The following is a 22,068-nucleotide window of genomic DNA, read 5'->3' as shown; positions in this document are numbered from 1 at the left end:
GGGCATGGACGTATGCGCCCGTCTGTGGTGCGCTGTCATACGCAAAGGCCAGATGGTGTGTCTGACCAAGAAGCTGCCTGCTGTGGAGGGGACTCCGTGCGGAAAGGGCCGCATATGTCTGCAGGGGAAGTGTGTAGATAAAACGCGGAAGAGGCACTATACGGTACGTAGTTCCAATGTAGTGATCAATGTAGTGAGTGATTGACAGCACACGGTGCACACAGTGAAATGTGTCCTCTGCATTTAACCCATCACCCTGAGTGAGCAGTGGGCACCATGACAGGCGCCCGGGGAGCAGTGTGTGGGGACACCTTTGCGGGTCGGGATTCGATTCCTTAACCGCTAGGCCACCACTGCCCCTGTTCAAATGCTAATAACCTCCGTCTGTGTAAGAGCTGTCAATCATGCCTGCAGACTCCTCCCCTTTTTTACACTAGGTTTATAAAAACATCATAAAAGTTCATCTTGTTGATGACAGTTTCACACCAACACAAATGGCCGGGTGGGTACCAGAGGTGTGAGCCTTCACTGGTCTCACGATTTGATTCGATTACGATTATTAATGCGCGGATACATTACTTCATATTATGTTTCCAAATTCACCAGAGAGATGAGAGTTTTTCTGGGGTTCATGGTGAGCGTTTTTCTGCTCATTGGGAATCAAAGTGTTCAGCACCAGCGTTTGGTCAGCTGCATGGCACTACTTTTTAACTTGAAGATCTGCATCACGATTAATCAATTATGACATTCATTAATTTGAGATTCACTAATTTGATAATAACGTGCCAGGGACCCTCCTCATACAGATAACTTTGAAGAAATAAATGCTGTGATATTAGTGAACATGACCCATGCAGAACATCTTATGGAAGGTTTGGCATTAAGGAATAATTCGAATATAGAGACAAGGGGTGTAGCGGGATAAAAGAGGGTCAAGAATGAGTGAAGCGGGGCGCCATGAGGGGACCGGGATGAGGGGTACGTGGGAGGATTTGGGTGATGTGTTGTACAGCTGCGCCCAGAATGATGCCAACTCTCACAGCGAAGCCGTGCCCAGCGCTGCCCAGATATCAGATGCATGGAATTTTTCCCCACAATGCATCTCATCTTCCTGCCTGCCTCACCCAGTGTACCATCAAGTGTGTGTGGGTTTTTATTTATTCCTGGAACGGAATGGATCCTTTCACCTACACAAACAGCTTTCAGAATCGCTCAAAGGTTTTACCTTAAAACTGTCCAGTAATTAGCTGCACTAATTTGATCACAAGACACAGAGGACGATTCTGAAAGATAACAACGTGCCAGGGACGCTGCTCATGTCCCCCTCTCCCCGTCCCTCAGGTTTCCAACCACGGCAGCTGGAGCTCCTGGGGCTCGTGGGGCTCCTGCTCGCGCTCGTGTGGAGGCGGTGTGCAGTTCGCACAGCGGCTCTGCAACAACCCGCCACCGCGCAACAACGGCCGCTACTGCACTGGCAAGAGAGCCGTGTACCGGTCCTGCAACGTCAGCCCCTGTCCCGCCAGCGGTGAGATTTTAATTATTATTATTATTATTATTATTATTATTATATATTTACACCAGCATATGTTCTGCATGGTTAGAGATAACAGCACCAGACATGATGGCCACCAGCAAACATTAGAAATAAGAAATGAATAGTCGGCTGAAGCCTGTTCACAGCATTCATGACACCCAGAAGGTGAACTAATCATGATTTTATGAACAAAGTTTTGAAAGGGGAGGGGCTTGTAGACATGATTGACAGCGCATGCACACACTAATTCTTCATTCTGGAATATGTAAACCCTCTCCTGTCAGTACGTCTCACGTTTCTCTGGACCACCCCAGCATTAAAATTCATTCTTTTCAATGAACTAATGGATGTTACATTAATGAAAATGCCCCACGCACCGAATCTTATATAGCACCTTAAAAATGTTTACTCGGGCCAAGATTTAACCATGAACCCCGCTGCAGGTAAAAGCTTCCGGGAGGAGCAGTGCTCAGTGCGGAACGGGCCTCAGACTGACCCCAAGGGCGTGAAGACGTTTGTGGAGTGGGTGCCCAAATATGCGGGGGTGCAGCCCAAAGACGTGTGCAAGCTGACCTGCCGAGCCAAGGGCACCGGATACTACGTGGTGTTCTCTCAGAGGGTAAAGAACACGTACCCAAAAACACACACACATACACACACACCAGGTTCTCTTCCTCTGATGAACTTAAACGTCGTTAGACCAGGTTCTTTAAATAAAATGGTGGGGTATTTCATAAAATCAAAAGATAGGAAATGAAGCAGGAAGATGAAGTTTCTTCCTCCGCCCTTTTGAGGGATGAAAGTTAACTTGTGCAGATGGAGATACAAAAGCCAACAACCAGCATTTGTAAAAGTTGTCAAAATTGGGTTCTGAAGGTAAGGAAGTGGAACGACACAAACCCCAGGCCTTACTGAGAGGAAATAGAATGTGATCTGAATTGATCTGAATGTGATAGAATTGTGCTAGGGGCAGTGGTGGCCAAGCGGGTAAGGAAGCGGGGCTCGTAATCGGAAGGTTGTGAGTTCAAATCCCGAACCGCCAAGGTGCCAGTGAGGTCCCCTTGATCAAGGTACCGTCCCCACACACTACTCCCCGGGCCCACTGCTCACTAAGGGTGGTGGGTTAAATGCAGAGGACTGTGCTGTTCTGTATCACAAGGACAAGAACTTTTCACTTTCACTGCACTCCGAGTCACTGTTTGTCACGACATGCATGAGGGATTTGTGGATATTTCTTTTTTTTGAAGGTTGAAGTGATTAATAGATTTATCTGGATTGTGTATTTTGTCTTTGTGCAACAACATTTTGCACGGCTTGCGTAGTTTGTAGACGGCCCCTTGAAAAACTGTTCAGTCCGCACTGCCTGGGGCGGGGAGGTTCTGAGTGGTTTCAGATGCCGGTTCCACGTGGCTCATCAGCAGATCTGTCAGCCGCTCGGTCTCCGCCTGTCTGCTTGTGTTTTGGATCAAACCCACAGTTCGTCTACACAGACGGCTTGTAATTGCCGTTGATGCCCAATATTCTCATGCGTGGCATTTTCCAAACAATATTTATTACGGTTTGCAGAATTCAGTTCTGCATAATAACAGGCGTGTGTTATTTTTTTTAAATTATGCTAAATTAGTGCGGTGATTGAAGCTGTGGTGTGTGTGTGTGTGTGTGTGTGTGTCTCCAGGTGATCGATGGGACAGAATGCAGGCCATACAGTGGCTCTGTGTGTGTGAAAGGAAAGTGCGTCCGAACCGGGTGTGACGGCATCATGGGCTCCAAACTGCAGTTCGACAAATGCGGCGTTTGCGGCGGAGACAGCGGCAGCTGCGTCAGAGTGGTGGGCAACTACACCAGTAAGAGGTATGTGGGTGCGCGCACACACACCCACACACACAGACATACACCTAAACACACATCATCATCAAAGTGAGGCAATACACAATAAATAGAAAGGTGCTTATATGTCCCGGCTGCATGAGAACCATTCATTTGTGTATTAATTTGACTTCATAAGCAGTATTTCTTAAAATCAGATATGGCTATGGGCATATGGGGTGATGGTTGAAGAGATCGACGGATTTATCTGAATTGTTTGGTAGTAAAATGTGTTTGTATTCTGCTTTGTGTGATGACGCTTTGCACTGTAGTTTGTAGACGGTCCCTTGAAAAAACAGACATGCACCTCTGCCCTCTGTCTGTGCAGTAAGGGCTACATGGATGTGGTGAAGATTCCGGAAGGCTCCACCCACATCAAGGTCCGTCAGCACAAACCCAGGGGTCAGGTGCGCTACACCGCCTACATGGCGCTGCGCCGGCCGGGCGGCGACTACCTGCTCAACGGCAAGTTCATGATCTCCACCAGCGAGACCATCGTCCCGCTCAACGGCACCATCCTCAACTACAGCGGGTGGAGCCAGAGGGACGAGACCCTGCACAGCATGGGCCCTGCGGCGCTCCGAGAGCCACTCGTCCTGCAGATCCTGGCCACCGACTCCAAGAAGCCACTGGACATTCGCTACAGCTTCTTCACGCCACAGCGGACGTCCTCGTCCTCCTCGCTGCTCAGTAACAGCATCACTTCCTCCCCGACGGTCGTTCCTGTGGCGACCCCGCCCCTGCCCACGTCGCCGCCTGGGCCGCAGTGGGTGACAGGCTCGTGGATGGGCTGCTCACGGACGTGTGACACGGGATGGCAGAGTCGGACGGTGCAGTGCCAGGACCCTCAGGGGCATCTGGTGAAGGGCTGCCCGCCGTCTGCCCGCCCCTCGGTCTTCAAACACTGTCTGGTGAAAAAGTGCTGAGGACGCGGAGCTCAACTCGCCTTTCGAAAATGCTGATCTCCCATTGGCCGACTGACCTGTGCACAGCTGCAGTCGAGCTGAGGGATGGGCGGACTTTAGCCACGCCCCTTCGCTCAAAACACACCTCCAGCCTCCCCACCCCCCCCGTCACTTCGACCTCGACTGAGCCGACCCTGGGGCTGAACTGGGACTGAACTGGGTGAACTGGGTCTGCCCAGTGGACCACACACTGCAAAAGGACCACAGGAGAGCTGCTACACTGGGGCTCACCAGCCGTGGAATGTGTGTGTGTGTGTGTGTGTGTGTGTGTGTGTGTGTGGTCTCGTCCTTGAGAAAGGGGAAGGTTTCCCCTGAAGTGTGTGTGTTTAAGCTAGACCATGTGTGAGAGGAAGTGTTTAATACACACTACATCCATCTCGCCGTCTGCTCTGAAGAACTCTAAGTTCATTTTCATCTGAATTACCATGGCAACCTGAAAGGGGGGGTGCACCATTTTTATTCTGGTCTCCATGGTGCTCTGTGTCTGTCTGAAAATGACAACTTTTGTCCTGAATACTTGTCTGTCCGTCACACTTCTCCCACCCCACTCGTTCACCCGGTGTCTTCTCCCACCTTCTCACTCCCATCGTTCCACACCTCATCTCATGTGCTGAAGTTCAGGACCATGAAATACAAACACACACACAGCACTGAAATGACAATCTGGACATTTTATGTGATCATTCAGGGTCAGTTTCCTGTCAATAGATCAAAATGATAATCTTCGCAGCAACTTTTTTTATTCAGTTCTCATTCGTCAGGGTCGTAATTCTGAAGCCTGTATTGAAACTTTCAGGTTCACATCTTAACCTTGATGTACTGATCTGAGGTCAGAACGCAGGGGCTCCTCCTGCCGATCACTGCTGAATGGAACAACCAGACAAGTGCAGGAACATGCGTGATGAACACGGTCTTCATTCTGAAACTCTCGAAATGGGCGCTTGGAGTAGCAGGGTTAAGTGGGCGTGGCCCGTAACAATGACAGAGAATTCTCCGCCGATTCACTGATTCCAGCTCACTACAGTAAACACACACACACACCAGTCTTTAACCGCAGCACTTAGCACACCCCGCCTCTCTCTAGCTGACTGACCAATGGAATCACAGCACTGAATATATAATTTATTGTTTGTAAACTCTTATGTGAAAAACACAAAACGTGATGAATCTATTTATTATTATAGGTCATTTGTATGATAACTACTATTTAAGTAGGAATATGACCGAGCAGGTTATTTCCTTTTTAAAAAGAAAATACTGTTTTTTTTCTGCCCTCTCCTGTCATTCTCATGAATATGTGCATATTAAATCTATTTAAATGTCTGACATTTACTCATCTGTTGACATGGTATGCTTTCGTAGTCCATCTGTCCCCACGATGTGTTGATTGTACAAACGCAGAGAACGTCAAAGTCATTCCTTTTTTCTTGTTTTGTTTTTTTTGACACTTCAGTGCTTGTGGACAACAGGATACGTGTCCAGCTCAAGGTTTCTGCAGACTGCTTCTTCCAAATGTTGGAATAAATGTACCACTGTTCACATCAGCCTGTCCATATGTGTGTCATTTCACGGAAACACACAAGATGGTGGACAGGACTACACAGCACCTACTCCACATCTACTTCACATGTTCTCATACTCTTACGCATAGTCCACATCTACTCCACATATTCTCATACTCCTTGCATAGTTCACATCTACTCCAAATATAGACCACACTTACTCCACATATTCTCATACTCCACACATAGTCCACATGTACTCCACATTTTCTCATACTCCACACATAGTCCATATGTACTCCACATATAGACCACACTTACTCCACATGTTCTCATACTCCATGCATAGTCCATATCTACTCCTCACATAGTCCACATCTACTCCACATATTCTCATACTCCTTGCATAGTTCACATCACCTCCAAATATAGACCACACTTACTCCACATATTCTCATACTCCACACATAGTCCATATGTACTCCACATATAGACCACACTTACTCCACATGTTCTCATACTCCATGCATAGTCCATAACTACTCCTCACATAGTCCACATCTACTCCACATATTCTCATACTCCTTGCATAGTTCACATCACCTCCAAATATAGACCACACTTACTCCACATATTCTCATACTCCACACATAGTCCATATGTACTCCACATATAGACCACACTTACTCCACATGTTCTCATACTCCATGCATAGTCCATAACTACTCCTCACATAGTCCACATCTACTCCACATATTCTCATACTCCTTGCATAGTTCACATCACCTCCAAATATAGACCACACTTACTCCACATATTCTCATACTCCACACATAGTCCACATGCACTCCATATATAGACCACACTTACTCCACATTTTCTCATACTCCACGCATACTCCACATCTACTCTACATATACACCACACTTACTCCACATATTTTCATACTCCACGCATAGTTCACATGTACTCCACATATAGACCACACTTACTCCACATGTTCTCATACTCCATGCATAGTTCACATGACCTCCAAATATAGACCACACTTACTCCACATATTCTCATACTCTACGCATACTCCACATCTACTCTACATATACACCACACTTACTCCACATATTTTCATACTCCACGCATAGTCCACATGTACTCCACATATAGACCACACTTACTCCACATATTCTCATACTCCACGCATAGTCCACATCTACTCTACATATACACCACACTTACTCCACATATTTTCATACTCCTCGCATAGTCCACATCTACTCTACATATACACCACACTTACTCCACATATTTTCATACTCCACGCATAATCCACACCTTCTCTACATATTGTCATACTCCACAAATAGTCCACACTTACTCCACATATTCTCATACTCCACGTATTCTCATTCTGTACGCATTCTCCACATAACCTAATACTCCACATATTTTCCACAAAAATTACATGATATTTAAATACAATTATGGGATTAGGTGTTTCTAGGAGACTCTCATGATCAGAAATGCTGCAGACTCCACAACACAGACTCTGGCGCCTTCTGCTGGCCTTTATCTAAGCGACGGATGAAGCGTTCCAGACAGACAGAAATAGTCTCCTAGAGTGTGTTTATTGAGTTTTCACCCAGAACACGATTGATCCTGCTGGTCTATGTACCATCCGGCCTCTACAACTAATGCAAAATGCAGCAGCACGACTGATCTTCAACCTTCCCAAGTTCTCCCACACTACCCCTCTGCTACGTTCCCTCCACTGGCTCCCAGCAGCTGCACGCATCAGGTTCAAAATACTGATGCTGGCCTACAAAGCCAAACATGGAGTTGCACCACAGCCCTTCGTATACTCCGAGCCTCCAGTACTGCTCGCCTGGTCCTTCCATCTCTGAAGGTAAAAGGAAGACGCTCATCTAGACTCTTCTCCGTCTTGGCCCCTCGGTGGTGGAATGAACTTCCCCTCGAGGTCACAACAGCTCAGTCACTGAGCACTTTCAAACGGCAGCTCAAGACATTTACATTTACAGAATTTATCAGGCGCCCTTATCCAGAGTGACTTACAATCAGTAGTTACAGGGACAGGCCCAACCTGGAGACACTCAGGGTTAAGTGTCTTGCTCATGGACACAATGGTAGTTCATAGGCGAGTGTGTTACCTACTAGGCTACTTCCACCCTATAAAGAGACCTTATAGAATCTACAACAGAATGAATAAAAAGATTGTATTCATACTTGGGGTCCTAGTGACCACTGACCACTTCACCGATTGTAACATAGAAGCACGTTGTAAGTCGCTCTGGATATGGGCGTCTGCCAAACGCCATAAATGTAAATGTTCAGTGCTCCTCTGAACTCTGAAAAGTTTAATCAGGGTGATCATGTTGCTGGGAGATAAATTATGTGTGTATATATATGATAAAACAAATTAAGAAATTTGTATGTGTGTATACAGTTTTGAGACACTGTATGTATACTCTGTACAGTGTACCGGTTGTATTAACCTCTTGAATCGTGAAAGCGGCGGGGCTTTACCGCCACCTGCTGGTGAAACGCGGATTCTTACGGGAACGGACTCCACGCTTAAGGTGGACCGGACCCGATTCAACTCGAACGGCGCTTTAAGATTTGGGCGTTTATCATTTCCCAAGAATAAAAGAAAAATCTAATTGAACGCGTGATACGAGTCCCTGTACAACTGCCCTCCTGATTACGCTTTTAAATGAACTTAGACGGCCATGGGGACAGGCTTTGCCGGGTCTCCGTAGGAAAAGTTCCCGCTGCTCGGTGCGCGTGTGGGGAGGGGCCACGGGCCTCGCCAGGGCTTGTGTGGGCGCGGGGCGGGCGGGACGCCGGTCCACCTTAAGAGCATTTTTGGGAAGCGTCTCTCCTCTCCACGATCCCAACTCCCGGCCTCTCTGCTGGAATTTTTGTAAAAAAAATTATTTAAAAAGGAATTTCTATTCGCATAAAATAAAAAAAAAAAGATGAAAGGCCCCGTCGTTTATTATCGTGGTCCTGACCGGAGGGAAACGGGCACGTTAACGTGGAGCGATCCCCGGTCCCCGGCGTGATTGATCGTCGGTGGCCCCGCGCCAGGCCCTTGCGCGCTGTTACGCACGACGTTGCGCTGGGCGAGATCAAAGGCGCGGGAGGAAGGGGGTGGTCCCGCACCCGCACGGGGGGATATATAGGGCCGGGGTCCGGGGCGACCTGCAGGCGGAGGGAGAGCAGAGGGTCTGGAGACGGACAGACTCCCCACACTTCGGTCTCGAACCCGCAACCCACTCGGGACTTTTTAATAGACGTATATACAAATATATATTTATTTTTTTTAATTATTATTAAAATGTATTTATACGTTTCGCGCTGGATTTTCTAGTCCCAGTTCTGTACGCCTGCAGGAACGGATATTAATCTGTAGCTCCATTCATTTTCCGTTCTCCGGGACTCGGTGGGAATAAGATGTGGCCCCTGCGGTCCCTGCTGGGTCTGGTGCTCGGCGCCCTGTGCGCGGCCGCGGGCCGCGGCGCGTTTGAGGAGACTACGGTGGTGCCGGTCCGGCTCGACCCGGACCAGGACCCGGACGGCGGTCCCTGGAGGACTCGGTCCGCGGAGAAGCGCTTCTACCGGCTGGACGCGTTCGGCGAGCGGATGGTGCTGGAGCTGGAGCCCGACCAGACCTTCCTGGCCCCGGGGTTCGTGTTCCAGGCGGTGGGGAGGGCCGGTCCCGGCCAGCAGCCCGCGGCGGCGGAGAGCGGCGCGGAGGCGCGCTGCTTCTTCTCCGGCTCCGTGAACGGCGAGCCGGACTCCGCCGCCGCGCTCAGCCTGTGCGGCGGGCTGCGGGGCGGCTTCTACCTGCGCGGCGAGGAGTTCTCCATCCGGCCGCTCGGCGCCGGCGCCGAGGACGGGGAGCCGCACGTCCTCCGCCGCCGCGCCCGGGGCTCCGCGGCCGAGGAGGGCGGCCCCAAGTGCGGCGTCGACGAGGAGGAGGAGCGGGTCCCGGAGAAGCGCGACCAGAGTCCCCGGCAGGGGCGCCAAGGTATTTATACTGAATTTTTTTAGTCACGTGGGTTGTGACGTGTTATAGGACGGGTTGACGGGGGCGGGGCTTCGGCTCCGCCCGTGAGAGCGTCACCTGGCACCGCGCTGCTCCCCGGGACAGGGGGGCTTATTTCCTGTGGGCGGGGCTCCCTTTTCCCTTTCGCCCCCACCGATAACACACCCGCCTGTGAACCAGAAGACGCGGGTTCGAACCCCACTTCCTACCGTTGTGTCCCAGGGAGGGTCTCCAGGGGGGGACCGTCCCTGTAACTACTAATTGTAAGTCGCTCTGGATAAAGGTGTGTAGGGTGGTAGTAGACTAGTGGGTAACACACCCGCCTATGAACCAGAAGACTCGAACCCCACTTCCTACCGTTGTGTCCCAGGGAGGGTCTCCAGGGGAACTGTCCCCGTCACTACTGATTGTAAGTCGCTCTGGATAAAGGTGTGTAGGGTGGTAGTAGACTAGTGGGTAACACACCCGCCTATGAACCAGAAGACTCGAACCCCACTTCCTACCTTTGTGTCCCAGAGAGGGTCTCCAGGGGAACTGGAGTCGCTCTGGATAAGGGCGTCTGGTAAATGCCGTAAATCTAAATGTAACCCCACTTCCTACCACTGAGCAAGACACTTATCCAGGGGGGGAGTGTCCCTGTCACTGATGATTGAAAGTCGCGTTTTGTCTTCTCAGCTCGCCAGCGCGCGCGGCGCTTCGTGTCCACCCCACGGTACGTGGAGATCATGCTGGTGGCCGACCAGTCCATGGCGGAGTTCCACGGCGCGGGCCTGAAGGCGTACCTGATGACCATCATGGCGGTGGCGTCCCGCCTGTACCGCCACCCCACCATCCACAACTCCATCAGCCTGGCGGTGGTGAAGCTGCTGGTGGTGTACGAGGAAGAGCACGGCCCCGAGGTCTCCTCCAACGCCGCCCTCACCCTCAGGAACTTCTGCCAGTGGCAGAGGCAGCACAACCCGCCGAGCGACCACAACCCAGAGCACTACGACACGGCCGTGCTGTTCACCAGACAGGTGAGACGCGTGCGCGCACACACACACACACACACACACACACTCTACTGAACAGATCAACTCACGTGCATTTTACCCTTTCCATGCAGGATCTGTGTGGCGCCCACTCCTGTGACACGCTGGGCATGGCGGACGTGGGCACGGTGTGTGACCCGGACAGGAGCTGCTCCATTATCGAGGACGACGGGCTCCAGGCGGCGTTCACCGTGGCTCACGAGCTGGGTAAGCGCTCCCTTCCAGCTTTCTCGCCGGGCCCACTCGCACACTTGAACCCCGCCATTAGTAAAGTGAAGTGATTGTCACATGTGATACACAGCAGCACAGCACACGGTGCACACAGTGAAATTTGTCCTCTGCATTTAACCCATCACCCTGAGTGAGCAGTGGGCACCATGACAGGCGCCCGGGGAGCAGTGTGTGGGGACGGTGCTTTGCTCAGTGGCACCTCGGTGGCACCTTGGCAGATCGGGATTCGAACCGGCAACCTTCTGATTATGGGGGTCGCTTCCGTACCCGCTAGGCCACCACTGCCCCATTAACCTTCCCGACCTTTCTCCAGGTCACGTGTTCAACATGCCCCACGACGACGCCAAGCAGTGTGCCAGCGTGAACGGCGAGCACTGGGGCTCCCACATGATGGCCTCCACCCTGTCCAACCTGAACCAGCTGCACCCGTGGTCCCCCTGCAGCGCTCTGATGGTCACCTCCTTCCTGGACAACGGCCACGGCCACTGCCTGGTGGACAAGCCGCAGAGGCCGCACGTCCTGCCCCAGGCTCTCCCGGGCACCGTGTACGACGCCGACCGGCAGTGTCGGCTCACCTTCGGCGAGGAGTCGCAGCACTGCCCGGACCTGAGCAGCACCTGCTCCGCGCTGTGGTGCACCGTGACCACCGCCAACGGCCTCCTGGTCTGCCAGACCAAGAACTTCCCCTGGGCGGACGGCACGCCCTGCGGGCACGACCGCTTCTGCCTGGCAGGCCGGTGCCTCGCCACGGGCGAGGCCGCCACGTACCAGGTGAGCGGCGTTTGGCGCGCCAGATTCCGCGGGGTTTCCGGCTGCTTTAACCGGTCCTGTGTTCTGCGACAGACCCCGGTGAACGGCGGCTGGGGGACGTGGGGACCCTGGGGAGAATGTTCGCGCACCTGCGGAGGCGGGGTCCAGTACTCCCACAGGGACTGCAGCAGCCCCCTGCCCAAAAACGGCGGGAAATACTGCGAGGGGAAGAGGATCCAGTACCGCTCCTGCAACACCGAGCCCTGCCCGGACGCCAACGGTACGGCAGGAGGCGTGCCCCGCCCGCAGACGGTTCGGCGCCCGGCCGCGGGTCACCTGATGCCGCTAACGCCGCCACTTTCTGTGCAGGTCTGACGTTCCGCGAGGAGCAGTGTTTGGCGCACAACGACATCTCCTCGCAGGTGACCTTCGGCTCGGGCGAGGGCGTGGAGTGGGTGCCGAAGTACGCCGGCGTGTCGCCCAAAGACCGGTGCAAGCTGGTGTGCCGCGCCAAGGGGACGGGCTACTTCTTCGTCCTGAAGCCGAAGGTGAGCAGAGCTCTCGCGCCGCTGTCGTGCGCCGTGGGCGTGGCGTTGGCCCGCGGGGAAGTGACGCGCCGCCTGTCGCCCTCAGGTGGCCGACGGCACCCCCTGCACGCCGGACTCCACCTCGGTGTGCGTGCAGGGCCAGTGCGTGAAGGCGGGCTGCGACCGCGTCATCGGCTCCAGCAAGCGCTTTGACAACTGCGGCGCGTGCGGCGGGGACGGGTCCACCTGCAAGAAGGTGTCGGGATCTCTGGAACGTGCCAGGTGAGGAGCCGCTCTTCCGCCGGCCGGTGGGTGCGGCCAGCCAGCCCCCCAGGCTGACCTTTGTGTCCCTTTCCCTCAGGCCCGGTTATCAAGACGTCGTCACCATCCCAGCCGGCGCCACCCACGTCGACGTCAAGCAGCGGGCCCCCGGCGGGCGCCGCAACGACAACAGCTACCTGGCCGTCCGCCGGCAGGACGGCACGTACCTGGTGAACGGGGACTTCAAGCTGACCACCCTGGAGATGGACGTGCCCCTGCGGGGGGCGCTGCTGCGCTACAGCGGCTCGGCCGCCTCTCTGGAGCGCCTGCGGAGCTTCGCGCCGCTGCCGGAGCCGCTCACCGTCCAGGTGCTGTCCGTCGGAGACTCGCCCCGCCCGCGCGTCAAGTACAGCTACTTCGCCCCCCGCCCCAACCGGCCGCCCATCAACGCCATCCGGGAGGCCGGGGGCGCGGAGTGGACCCTGCACGAGTGGGGGCCGTGCTCGCAGACGTGCGGGGGGGGCTCGCAGCACAGGGACGTCCTGTGTTTGGACGGCCAGGGCCGGCAGTCCGGCGAGTGCCCGGCCGAGCTCAGGCCCGCGGGCTCGCGCGCCTGCGCCGCCCAGGCCTGCCCCGCCTGGCTGCTGGGGGCGTGGTCGCCCTGCTCCAAGACCTGCGGCAAGGGCTTCCGGAAGCGGTCGCTGCGCTGCGTGGGACACGACGGCCTGGCGTCGCACCTGGACAGCTGCAGCGCCAAAGACAGGCCCAAGCCGCTGCTGGACCTCTGCAACCTCGGCGCGTGTTAGAACCGGCCCCGCAGCACCGGGACACAGGGTCGTAACATGTCATGTGGTTTCTCCGTTCGGAGAAAGAGCACGTCTGTTTTTTTTTGGGTTTTTTTTCTCTGAAGCATGCTGCTTTGTGTGCCGGCATGTTGCCTGCGTGCGTGTGTGTGAGTTTTATATGCGAGTGCGTGTGTGTTTGTGCATAATCTGTCCGAGCTGGACTGGACAGACAGATGAATTAGAGAAGATTTATAAAGCAGTTACAGAGATTAGAGGATGTTTAGGGGAAAGTCAGCGTTTTTTTTTTTTTTTTTTTTATGAGCAACATTTTCCAGATTTTTTTTTGTCAATCAAACACATTTTAAAACTACCAGAGAACGTTCCACATCCAGCTTCAATCCTGTTATTATTCTAAACGTTTCTGTAGAATAGAGGTGAAGAGAGCGTCTCTTAAAAATGGTTCCGAAGTTGGTTCCGTATTTATTCTAGAACTCCCATTTGCACGTGCTGCTACTTAAACACTGTAACCAGTGAGTGTTCGACAGCAACCCGCCGCGGCTTTTACCGTCCAGTACACCATGCTCAGACTCAAGCCATAACTTGCCACCAGGGACCCAGGGTGGGCTGGGAAAGAAAGACCAAAGACTCAGATTTTTTTTTTGTGCCTTAGGAGTGTGTGTGTGTGTGTGTGTGTGTGTGTGTGTGTATGAGAGAATATACTGAGGGACTTTTCTCCTGCTGCTACTTCATAAGTAAGTCTCTCCTGCCTTCTGAGAAGGCACATTTTCGGTTTCGATTTTTGTACAGAACGTCGGAACATTATTTATTTTTGTACATCCCGTTTAATATAATCTTATGGCTTTTTTTTATTACCATTGTCGTACGTGTTGTTGGAAATAACGGAAGGATGTAGAATCTATAGAGTATTTATACTGACTGATATATATATTGCTTTAGGATTATGAATAAAACATCACTTTGACCTGTGTGACTTCATGGTGTCGCGTTTTAAATTTCTTAGTGGTAGTAGCCTAGTGGGTAACACACTCGCCTGTGAACCAGAAGACCCGGGTTCAAATCCCACTTACTACCATTGTGTCCCTGAGCAAGACACTTAACCCTAAGTTGCTCCGGGGAGACTGTCCCTGTAACTACTGACTGTAAGTCGCTCTGGATAAGGGAGTCTGGTAAATGCTGTAAATGTAAATGTAAATGAACCAGAAGACCCAGGTTCAAATCCCACTTACTACCATTGTGTCCTTGAGCAAGACACTTAAGTTGCTCCAGGGGGGGAACTGTCCCTGTAACTACTGACTGTAAGTCACTCTGGATAAGGGAGTCTGGTTAAATGCTGTAAATGTAAATGAAGGCGAAGTTCCCTCCGAGGTCAGGTTTAGGCGCAGCGCACATTGTCGCCGCCAGGTGGTGTCGCGCTCCCCGGGGAGGTCCCACCGGAAGACGGGGGTCTCTAATTATGGTTTGAAAAAGCTTGCTAATTGCCATAATTTGAGAGGAGGCACGGGGCTCGGTGGCCGGCAGATGCTTTTAACAACAGCTCGGCTCCGGAGAGGAATGCTGACTAAGGACCCCCCAAGCACCCCCATATCCTGTCCCTTTGCGGCATGCAGGTCCCACACACATGGATGTGTTCTATTATCACATTATCGTGTCATTATCTCATGTTCCTGACCATATTATCAATCATCTAGACTCTTCTCCGTCTTGACCCCTCGGTGGTGGAATGAACTTCCCCTCGAGGTCAGAACAGCTCAGTCACAGAGCACCTTCACACGGCAGCTCAAGACTTTTACATTTACAGCATTTACCAGGCGCCCTTATCCAGAGCAACAGAGTTACAGGGACAGTCCCCCCTGGGGACACTTGCTCAGGGACACGATGGTAGTAAGTGGGACTTGAACCTGGGTCTTCTGGTTCATAGGCGAGTGTGTTACCTAGTAGGACACTACCACACTATAAAGAGACCTTCCTCTTTAGAGAATATTTAGATGAACTTGTAACCTTCTTCTTGTCTGACGTCTGTATAGAATCTAGAACAGAATAAAAAGATTGTATTCATAGTTGGGGGTCCAAGTGAACCAGAACTGATCACTTCATCCATGGTAACATGGAAGCACGTTGTAAGTCACTCTGGATACGGGCGTCTGCCGAATGCCTTGAATGTAAATGTATTATCTGTCGAATATTCTTTGAATGGAGATGAATTGCGTGCGTAATGGAACCATCGCCACGTGGCGGTGTTAAGCAAGTCAACTTGGCCGACGGTCCGACGGAGGGGCAACGCGGCAGCTCTAACGAGCTGGTGCGGGCGGTCTTCTTAAAAGAGACGCGCAGGTCTCAGCGGGATCGCGGCGGGGAGACTCGCCGTTACGCGCCGTGTTACGCGCCAGGTTACGCGCTTTAACGGCGGTCACGTGGCTTCGCGCGTTGGATCAATTAATCCGAACGGCGATCAGACGACCGTGTTTCAGCATCAGGACAAAGAGTAAAAAAGACGGAACGTGACACGCGTGCTGATGCGAGAGGAAGTAAAACGGGAAAGACGAGCGGCGTCGGACGTCGCGACGCGTCTGAGGAATAATAGAGGAGAAGACAAAGAGGAAGTCGAGGAGGAGGAGGAGGAGGAGGAAGAAGAGGGAACACGTGGGGCGAATGGAGCTCCGGCTCACGGACGCGCACAGTTGCGCTCCACTCGACGCTCGTCGCCGGGCGGGCTGGTCGGCGCGAATCCCCGACAACCGGTCCGGTCCAGTCGCGGGAAGGACATGGGGATCCCCGGGACGGGGAGCCTCCGAATCGGCTGGACGTTTCTGCTTTTTCTGTTTGTCGGTAAGAATCGTCTTTAATTCTGTACATAAGGAGAAAAAAAAAACTTTTTTTTTTCTTCTCGTGCTTCCTCCTCTCGATCCAGCCATAATGGGAAGTTTATAAATGTTCCACGTGTGCGTTTTGGAGAACAGACATTGTTCCTCTTTGGGTTCGTTCGCTGTCCGTGTGTTTTTTTAGGCACGTCTGCCGCGGCTTCTGTGAAACGTGGGTGGGGGCAGGGAGCGGGGTGGCAGGCTCCGTGTGTGTGTGTGTGTGTGTGTGTGTGTGTGTGTGTGTGGGGAGTCTTTGTCCCGCGAGTGTTGACCGACAAGGACCCGAGGTAAGACGGGGACCTCCTTGGACCACCCAGCGAGAAGGATGCGCCTGCGTGATTCCGTCCTGCAGACTCGGCACATCTCGCCACGCAGTAAATTTACATTTACGCCATTTACCAGTCAGTAGTGACGGTAAATGAGAATATTTTGCGTTATTGAAATTCAGCTGCTTTATTGCTTGGCTGGGAAAATTGTCTTTATTTCTCAACGGCTTTACTTTTTCCTCCCGTCAGATGAGCAATGACGACTGTACTGCGTATTGGCTGATAAATTGATGTCATATGGGAGCACCGAGAAATAAGTGGACATGTTCAGCAGTTACCACACGGGTGTTAAAAAGTTGGGTTGAAATCCTGCATTGCGTGCAAATACTTCATGTATTTCACCGTGGGATTTTTATGTGCGTTATGAAGGGCTCATACTGTACAAGAAATGCACCATTACCAGTATTGGAAGGAGGTCCAAAAAATTATTCGGATGACTGGGTTGGGCATCTTATTCTGTGAAACTGTAGGATTTTCTGCGTTTTAAATACACTGTGCGTCATGTAAGCGTTTAGCAACTTCGTCAGTATGGAAGCTTTTCATGCTCTGCACCAACGTAACCACACAGGACCAGCGCATCGACTGGTGGCCTAGCGGTTAAGGAAGCGGCCCTGTTATCAGAAGGGTGGTAGTGGCCTAGCGGGTGACGCACTCGCCTGTGAACCAGAAGACCCGGGTTCAAATCCCACTTACTACCATCGTGTCCCTTAACCCTGAGTGGCTCCAGGGGGGGACTGTCCCTGTAACTACTGATTGATTGTAAGTCGCTCTGGATAAGCGCGTTTGGTAAATGCTCTAAATGTAAATGGAAGGTTGCCGGTTTGAATCCCGGTCCGCTGAGGTGCCACTGAGCGAAGCACCCGTCCCCATGCACTGCTCCCCGGGCGGCAAGGCTGATGGTTTAATACAGAGTACACGTCACTTCACTTTTTTCTTTCTTTTTTCTTTTCTTTGTCCCCTGTACAGTCTGTAACACAATTGACACATGAAAGTGTGTATGTGTATATGTGCTGTCATCATTCGAGGCCTTTTATTAATTTATTGTTTAATTTATTAATTCAAATATTTTAATTATTATATTCTTTTATTTAGTTCAGCGAAACTAAAACAGCGGACCGTTCCAAGCCGTGGATTCTTTTATTAGTGTCCTTTTTATATCGTCCTATTCTGTCGTTTTATTGGAACCGAGAGAGCGGCCGTCCTCTTCTTTTCTGGTTTCCCCCAGTCCACCATCTCTCTGTGAGGGTCTGAGGGTCCGTGTGTCATATTGGGGACGATAGCAGCGCCCGGCTGCCTCCACAGGCCTTGGCAAGGCGTCTGCTGGTCACATGACCTGTCCGGCTACTGTCTGGAATCCTCGTAGGTGAAAAACGGAGTTGAACTCGGACCGTTCTACAATCAGAACTGCTGGGCAACAACAAGTGACAGACGAGAGGGACGAGGACGCTCCAGCCCTGGGATAATGAGGGGGCCGCCGTCCTTGGCAGTAATAAGACCTAATCGTGTGCGTGGTCGTGTTCCGGCGAGTCGTGATGCGCGGCGTGCTGCACCTGGAGCTTTTTTATTTGTGGGAGACCACGTGCTCTCCAGCAGGGTGAAGTGCGTCGTGGTCGGTGGAGAATAGTCTCTGCTGCCTGCTGAGGTGCTCGGGTTTTATGGGACCTTTTTTTTAATGAAAATATCCTGTGTGTGTGTTCGTGTGTGTGTTCGTGTGTGTTCTAGGCCGGAGCCAGGCGCAGTGTGACGGATGTGTGGAGTACTGCTGCGATGGCTCCCCCCCATTCTGCTGCTCCTACTATACTTACGTGGGGGACGTCCTCTCGTGAGTAACACACACACACCATAGGAGGTACCCAGGTACCCACAGTTTAATAGAAATGACATCTGTACTTTAATACCAGACTCGTGAGTCTGCTCTGGTCCTGGAATTTAATGCTTTTTAATTCATCAATCGTCCTTTATTTTTACCGATCATCTGATTGGAATGAAGGAGGGGGACCTTCAGGATCATCAACGGGAACCCCTGGGCAGCATCACTGCACTCTCTGGATTTTGGCTTTATTGATTAACCGCACCCAGTGCTCAGAATGACCCGGAAGAATGATTCATATAGGTTATTATTAGTGCTACACGATTAATCGCAATCGTAATAGCGATGTCAGTCTGTGCGATTACATGAACACAAAAAGCTGCGATTTAAATGATTAGTACATGGATTGGATCGGCAACATATCCGATCCATTCTCTCAAAGTTTGCGAGCTGACTGAAGTCTCACTTCAGTCGGATGTGACGTGTTTGGTCACATGACTTTCGATTCGGAGACATATGGTTAGAAGCCGCTTGACGCGCTGCATCGTAAGTCAACGTCGCCGCCATATTGCGATAGGCTCTGCTGTGGCGTGAAGCATATACATGTCTATGGAGAGAAGTGCATAAAAATGCCTCACTCTTGTGCTGCTTGGGGCTGTACAAACCGCTGTGCGCTCCAAACCAGATCCCGGGGGATTACATTTCATAGGTAAAGCTGGACAATTGTTTTGAATATATTTGGCCATTATAAAATCCTGTTTTATAAGTCTTAACCTTAGCTAAGCTAGGCTAAGCTAGCGAAGCTATGCATTCCTGTGTTCAAGTCAGCCTCCAAACAACGTTTTGGCTAAACGTAGGCATTAACTATTTACACTGTTCTTAGCTGTTTAGTTAACTTTTTTTCAAACTTTGAAGGTTTCCTAAAGAAATTAACCTCACTTTACAAATCTTAATCTTAGCTAAGATAGCAAAGCTGAGTTCAAGTCAGCCTCCATACAACATTTTGGTTAAACTAGAATATGGGATTTTTTTAATGGCCAAATATAATCAAAACAGTTGTTTAGCCATACCAGGGTTTGTCGTTCGACAGTAATGTAAAGAGTTTTTTGTGATTTATTTAATTTTGTAGAATATTGTATTTTGGAAGCACTGGGCATTTCAGTTGTTATAAGTATGGTTGTATGTTTCACTTTGAAATTAAACATTTCACTATTAGTAATTTGTATGCGACTTTTCATTGATATACAAGCAAGTGTCCTTTATCATATCGCAATCGCATATCGCAATATTGATCTCAATAATCGCTTTTTCCCCAAATCGTGCAGCCCTAGTTATTATTTTAAAACCGATTACCTCCAGGCTGTACACATCTTACACGTCTTCTGGGACAGGACGTCGACTCAAAGCGCTGTGCGACTGTGAATGTGTTTTTAAAAAAGATGTGTTATTAATAATAACTAATATTTAGAAGGTTAACTGGAACAATATAAATATATACTGAAAGTGCTAATGTTCCACTTTTCAATTATGTTCATCCCAAAGTCTAAAGAATAGACTCTCGCAGATGCACAGGACCTTATTCTGTCTGTCTGTCTCTGTGTCTGTCTCTGTGTCTGTCTGTGTGTCTGTCTGTCTGTGTGTTTGTGTGTGCGCGTGCGGACATGCCCTATGTCATGTGTTCCCAGTTTGGAGTGAAAACAGGGTCCATCTCTGTTTCCTACATAAACAAACCAGAAAACCTGGGTGGCCACACACACACACACACACACACACGTGTCCTAGCGGCTGAGAAGAAAGAGCGACTCACATGGCGACGCCCACTGTCCTGGTCACCAATTTATGTCATAGTTTAATCACAAGTTCTGGAACGTCCTGATAAACTGAAATCATGATGGACGTGTGATTTCATGCCAAGCAGAAAGTGAAGTGATTGTCATAAAATGCATATTTTTCAAAATGGGTTAAAGATCTTTTCTGATCTTCTGATGTGAAACATTCATTTGAAAAATTGCTTAGTGTCTACATCCAGTTGTAGCAAATCACTAGACTTATTATTTATGCGTTTATTGATCAGCATCAGATCATGAGTCTAGAAATTATAGAATATTGAATATATGAATTGTTTTGTGGCAGTGGTGGCCTAGCGGTTAAGGAAGCGGCCCCGTAATCAGAAGGTTGCCGGTTCGAATCCCGATAGGCCAAGGTATCACTGAGGTGCCACTGAGCAAATCATAGGCCACGTGTCACCATGTGCTGCAGTGTTTCACAATGACAATCACTTTCACTTAAAGTCATTAAACAGCGTTCTTGTGTCTCTGTGTGTGACTGTAGGGGCACAGCAATATCGGGGATCGTTTTTGGCGTGGTGTTCCTCATGGGGGCCATGGCGGCCATTTTCCTATGTGTGTGCATGTGTGTGAAGAACAGCCGCAGCACTCGGGTCGGAGTCTTCGGCACGTCCTACGTCAACACTGTAAGCCAGAGTTACCCAGGTGAGTTGTTGGTCCCTGTTTCCCGCCCCTCGCCAGTCCCATGACGAGGGTTCCGCAGAAACAAACCATTTTGTGTTCTGAGGATTAACTTGATTGTGTACGAGGGTGGTAGTAGCCTAGTGGGTAACACACTCGCCTATGAACCAGAAGACCCAGGTTCAAATCCCACTTACTACCATTGTGTCCCTGAGCAAGACACTTAACCCTGAGTGTCTCCAGGGGGGGGACTGTCCCTGTAACTACTGATTGTAAGTCGCTCTGGATAAGGGCGTCTGGTAAATGCTGTAAATGTAAATAACTTTGGTCTTTTTTTGGTCTTTTTGCAGTACTACAGGTCTAGCCGGCCTTTTTCCTTTTTGCATTTAACCAAATTAACATGACGTGTCCATATGGTTTACTCACCTTCACCGTCCCTCTCCGCAGGCCCTCCCCCTCCCTACAGCTATGATTATGAAATGTACCCGTCAGTCCTGCGGCCTCCCCCCTACACCCCGACCCCACCCCGGACCGCCAACTACTCCCCGCCTCCTCCGTACCCCGGCTACACCCGCAAGTGACCCCACAATACACCGCCCCTCATGGCCGCACTGGGGTCAGATCAAAGGTCACAGGCACGACGGCTCCTGCGGCTGAGGAAGTTGGGCTTCGTCCAGGACTTTCTGAGGGAGAGCGGCAGGAAGTCCAACCCTCCCACTTCCTGGACCAGGTTCCCCAGCTTGCCTTGTATGGTCATGGCCGGGCTAAGCCAGCTGGTCTGTGTACGAAGGAGCCGCTTGAGACGGGGACGGAGGCACCTGCAGACATGAATGGAGCCTGTTTTAACCATGGAGACTGAAACAATATGTACTGCTGTTGCACTATGTTCACTTTTTGCCATCAGTGTTACCGGTTCTGAACACTGTCCACGAGTCTGTTTCACGGGAGCTTGATTGTTCTACTATTGTGACTCAACATCTAACATCATGATTTCTGCTGGGCTTTTGTGTGTGGCAAGGACTGTTTGAATATGATTTTAAATAAACAGTTTTGTGAACTTTGAGTGT

General features: G+C 50.9%; 3 protein-coding genes across 5 annotated transcripts in view; all 3 read left to right on the top strand.

Annotated features, from left to right (window-relative positions):
- The window catches only part of adamts5 (ADAM metallopeptidase with thrombospondin type 1 motif, 5 (aggrecanase-2)), an 11,623-nt gene extending 5,714 nt beyond the window's left edge, over nucleotides 1-5,909 (top strand). Inside the window, exons 4-8 of the mRNA XM_028981174.1 lie at nucleotides 1-163; nucleotides 1,342-1,525; nucleotides 1,978-2,153; nucleotides 3,210-3,385; nucleotides 3,729-5,909. The exon at nucleotides 1-163 is cut by the window's left edge and continues 121 nt beyond it. Of these exons, the coding sequence (XP_028837007.1) occupies nucleotides 1-163; nucleotides 1,342-1,525; nucleotides 1,978-2,153; nucleotides 3,210-3,385; nucleotides 3,729-4,326 (1,297 nt within the window). The 3' untranslated portion in view covers nucleotides 4,327-5,909. The remainder of the gene's footprint in view (nucleotides 164-1,341; nucleotides 1,526-1,977; nucleotides 2,154-3,209; nucleotides 3,386-3,728) is intronic.
- Nucleotides 5,910-9,103: 3,194 nt separating this feature from the next.
- adamts1 (ADAM metallopeptidase with thrombospondin type 1 motif, 1) lies at nucleotides 9,104-14,509 on the top strand. Of its 2 annotated transcripts, XM_028979694.1 has the most exons (8): nucleotides 9,104-9,915; nucleotides 10,609-10,949; nucleotides 11,039-11,171; nucleotides 11,509-11,966; nucleotides 12,039-12,225; nucleotides 12,315-12,493; nucleotides 12,579-12,754; nucleotides 12,834-14,509. In XM_028979694.1, exons 1-8 carry the CDS (start codon nucleotides 9,339-9,341, stop codon nucleotides 13,537-13,539), a joined length of 2,757 nt encoding a protein of 918 aa, XP_028835527.1. In that variant the 5' UTR covers nucleotides 9,104-9,338; the 3' UTR covers nucleotides 13,540-14,509. The 2 variants fall into 2 exon arrangements, with proteins under 2 accessions (XP_028835527.1, XP_028835526.1); XM_028979693.1 differs by having other exon boundaries at nucleotides 11,509-12,225.
- Nucleotides 14,510-15,871: 1,362 nt separating this feature from the next.
- Nucleotides 15,872-21,940, top strand: cyyr1 (cysteine/tyrosine-rich 1). Of its 2 annotated transcripts, none has more exons than XM_028980022.1 (4): nucleotides 15,872-16,365; nucleotides 18,446-18,545; nucleotides 20,865-21,025; nucleotides 21,449-21,940. In XM_028980022.1, the coding sequence occupies exons 1-4, from the start codon at nucleotides 16,053-16,055 to the stop codon at nucleotides 21,580-21,582; spliced, it is 708 nt and encodes a 235-aa protein (XP_028835855.1). In that variant the 5' UTR covers nucleotides 15,872-16,052; the 3' UTR covers nucleotides 21,583-21,940. The 2 variants fall into 2 exon arrangements, with proteins under 2 accessions (XP_028835855.1, XP_028835856.1); XM_028980023.1 differs by lacking the exon at nucleotides 15,872-16,365 and adding an exon at nucleotides 16,647-16,771 and having other exon boundaries at nucleotides 21,449-21,582.
- The last annotated feature ends 128 nt before the right edge of the window (nucleotides 21,941-22,068 follow it).

This window comes from Denticeps clupeoides, chromosome 5 (genome assembly GCF_900700375.1).
Source record: "Denticeps clupeoides chromosome 5, fDenClu1.1, whole genome shotgun sequence".
NCBI classification, from domain to species: Eukaryota; Metazoa; Chordata; class Actinopteri; order Clupeiformes; family Denticipitidae; genus Denticeps; species Denticeps clupeoides.
This window is presented reverse-complemented; position numbering and strand designations above follow the sequence as displayed.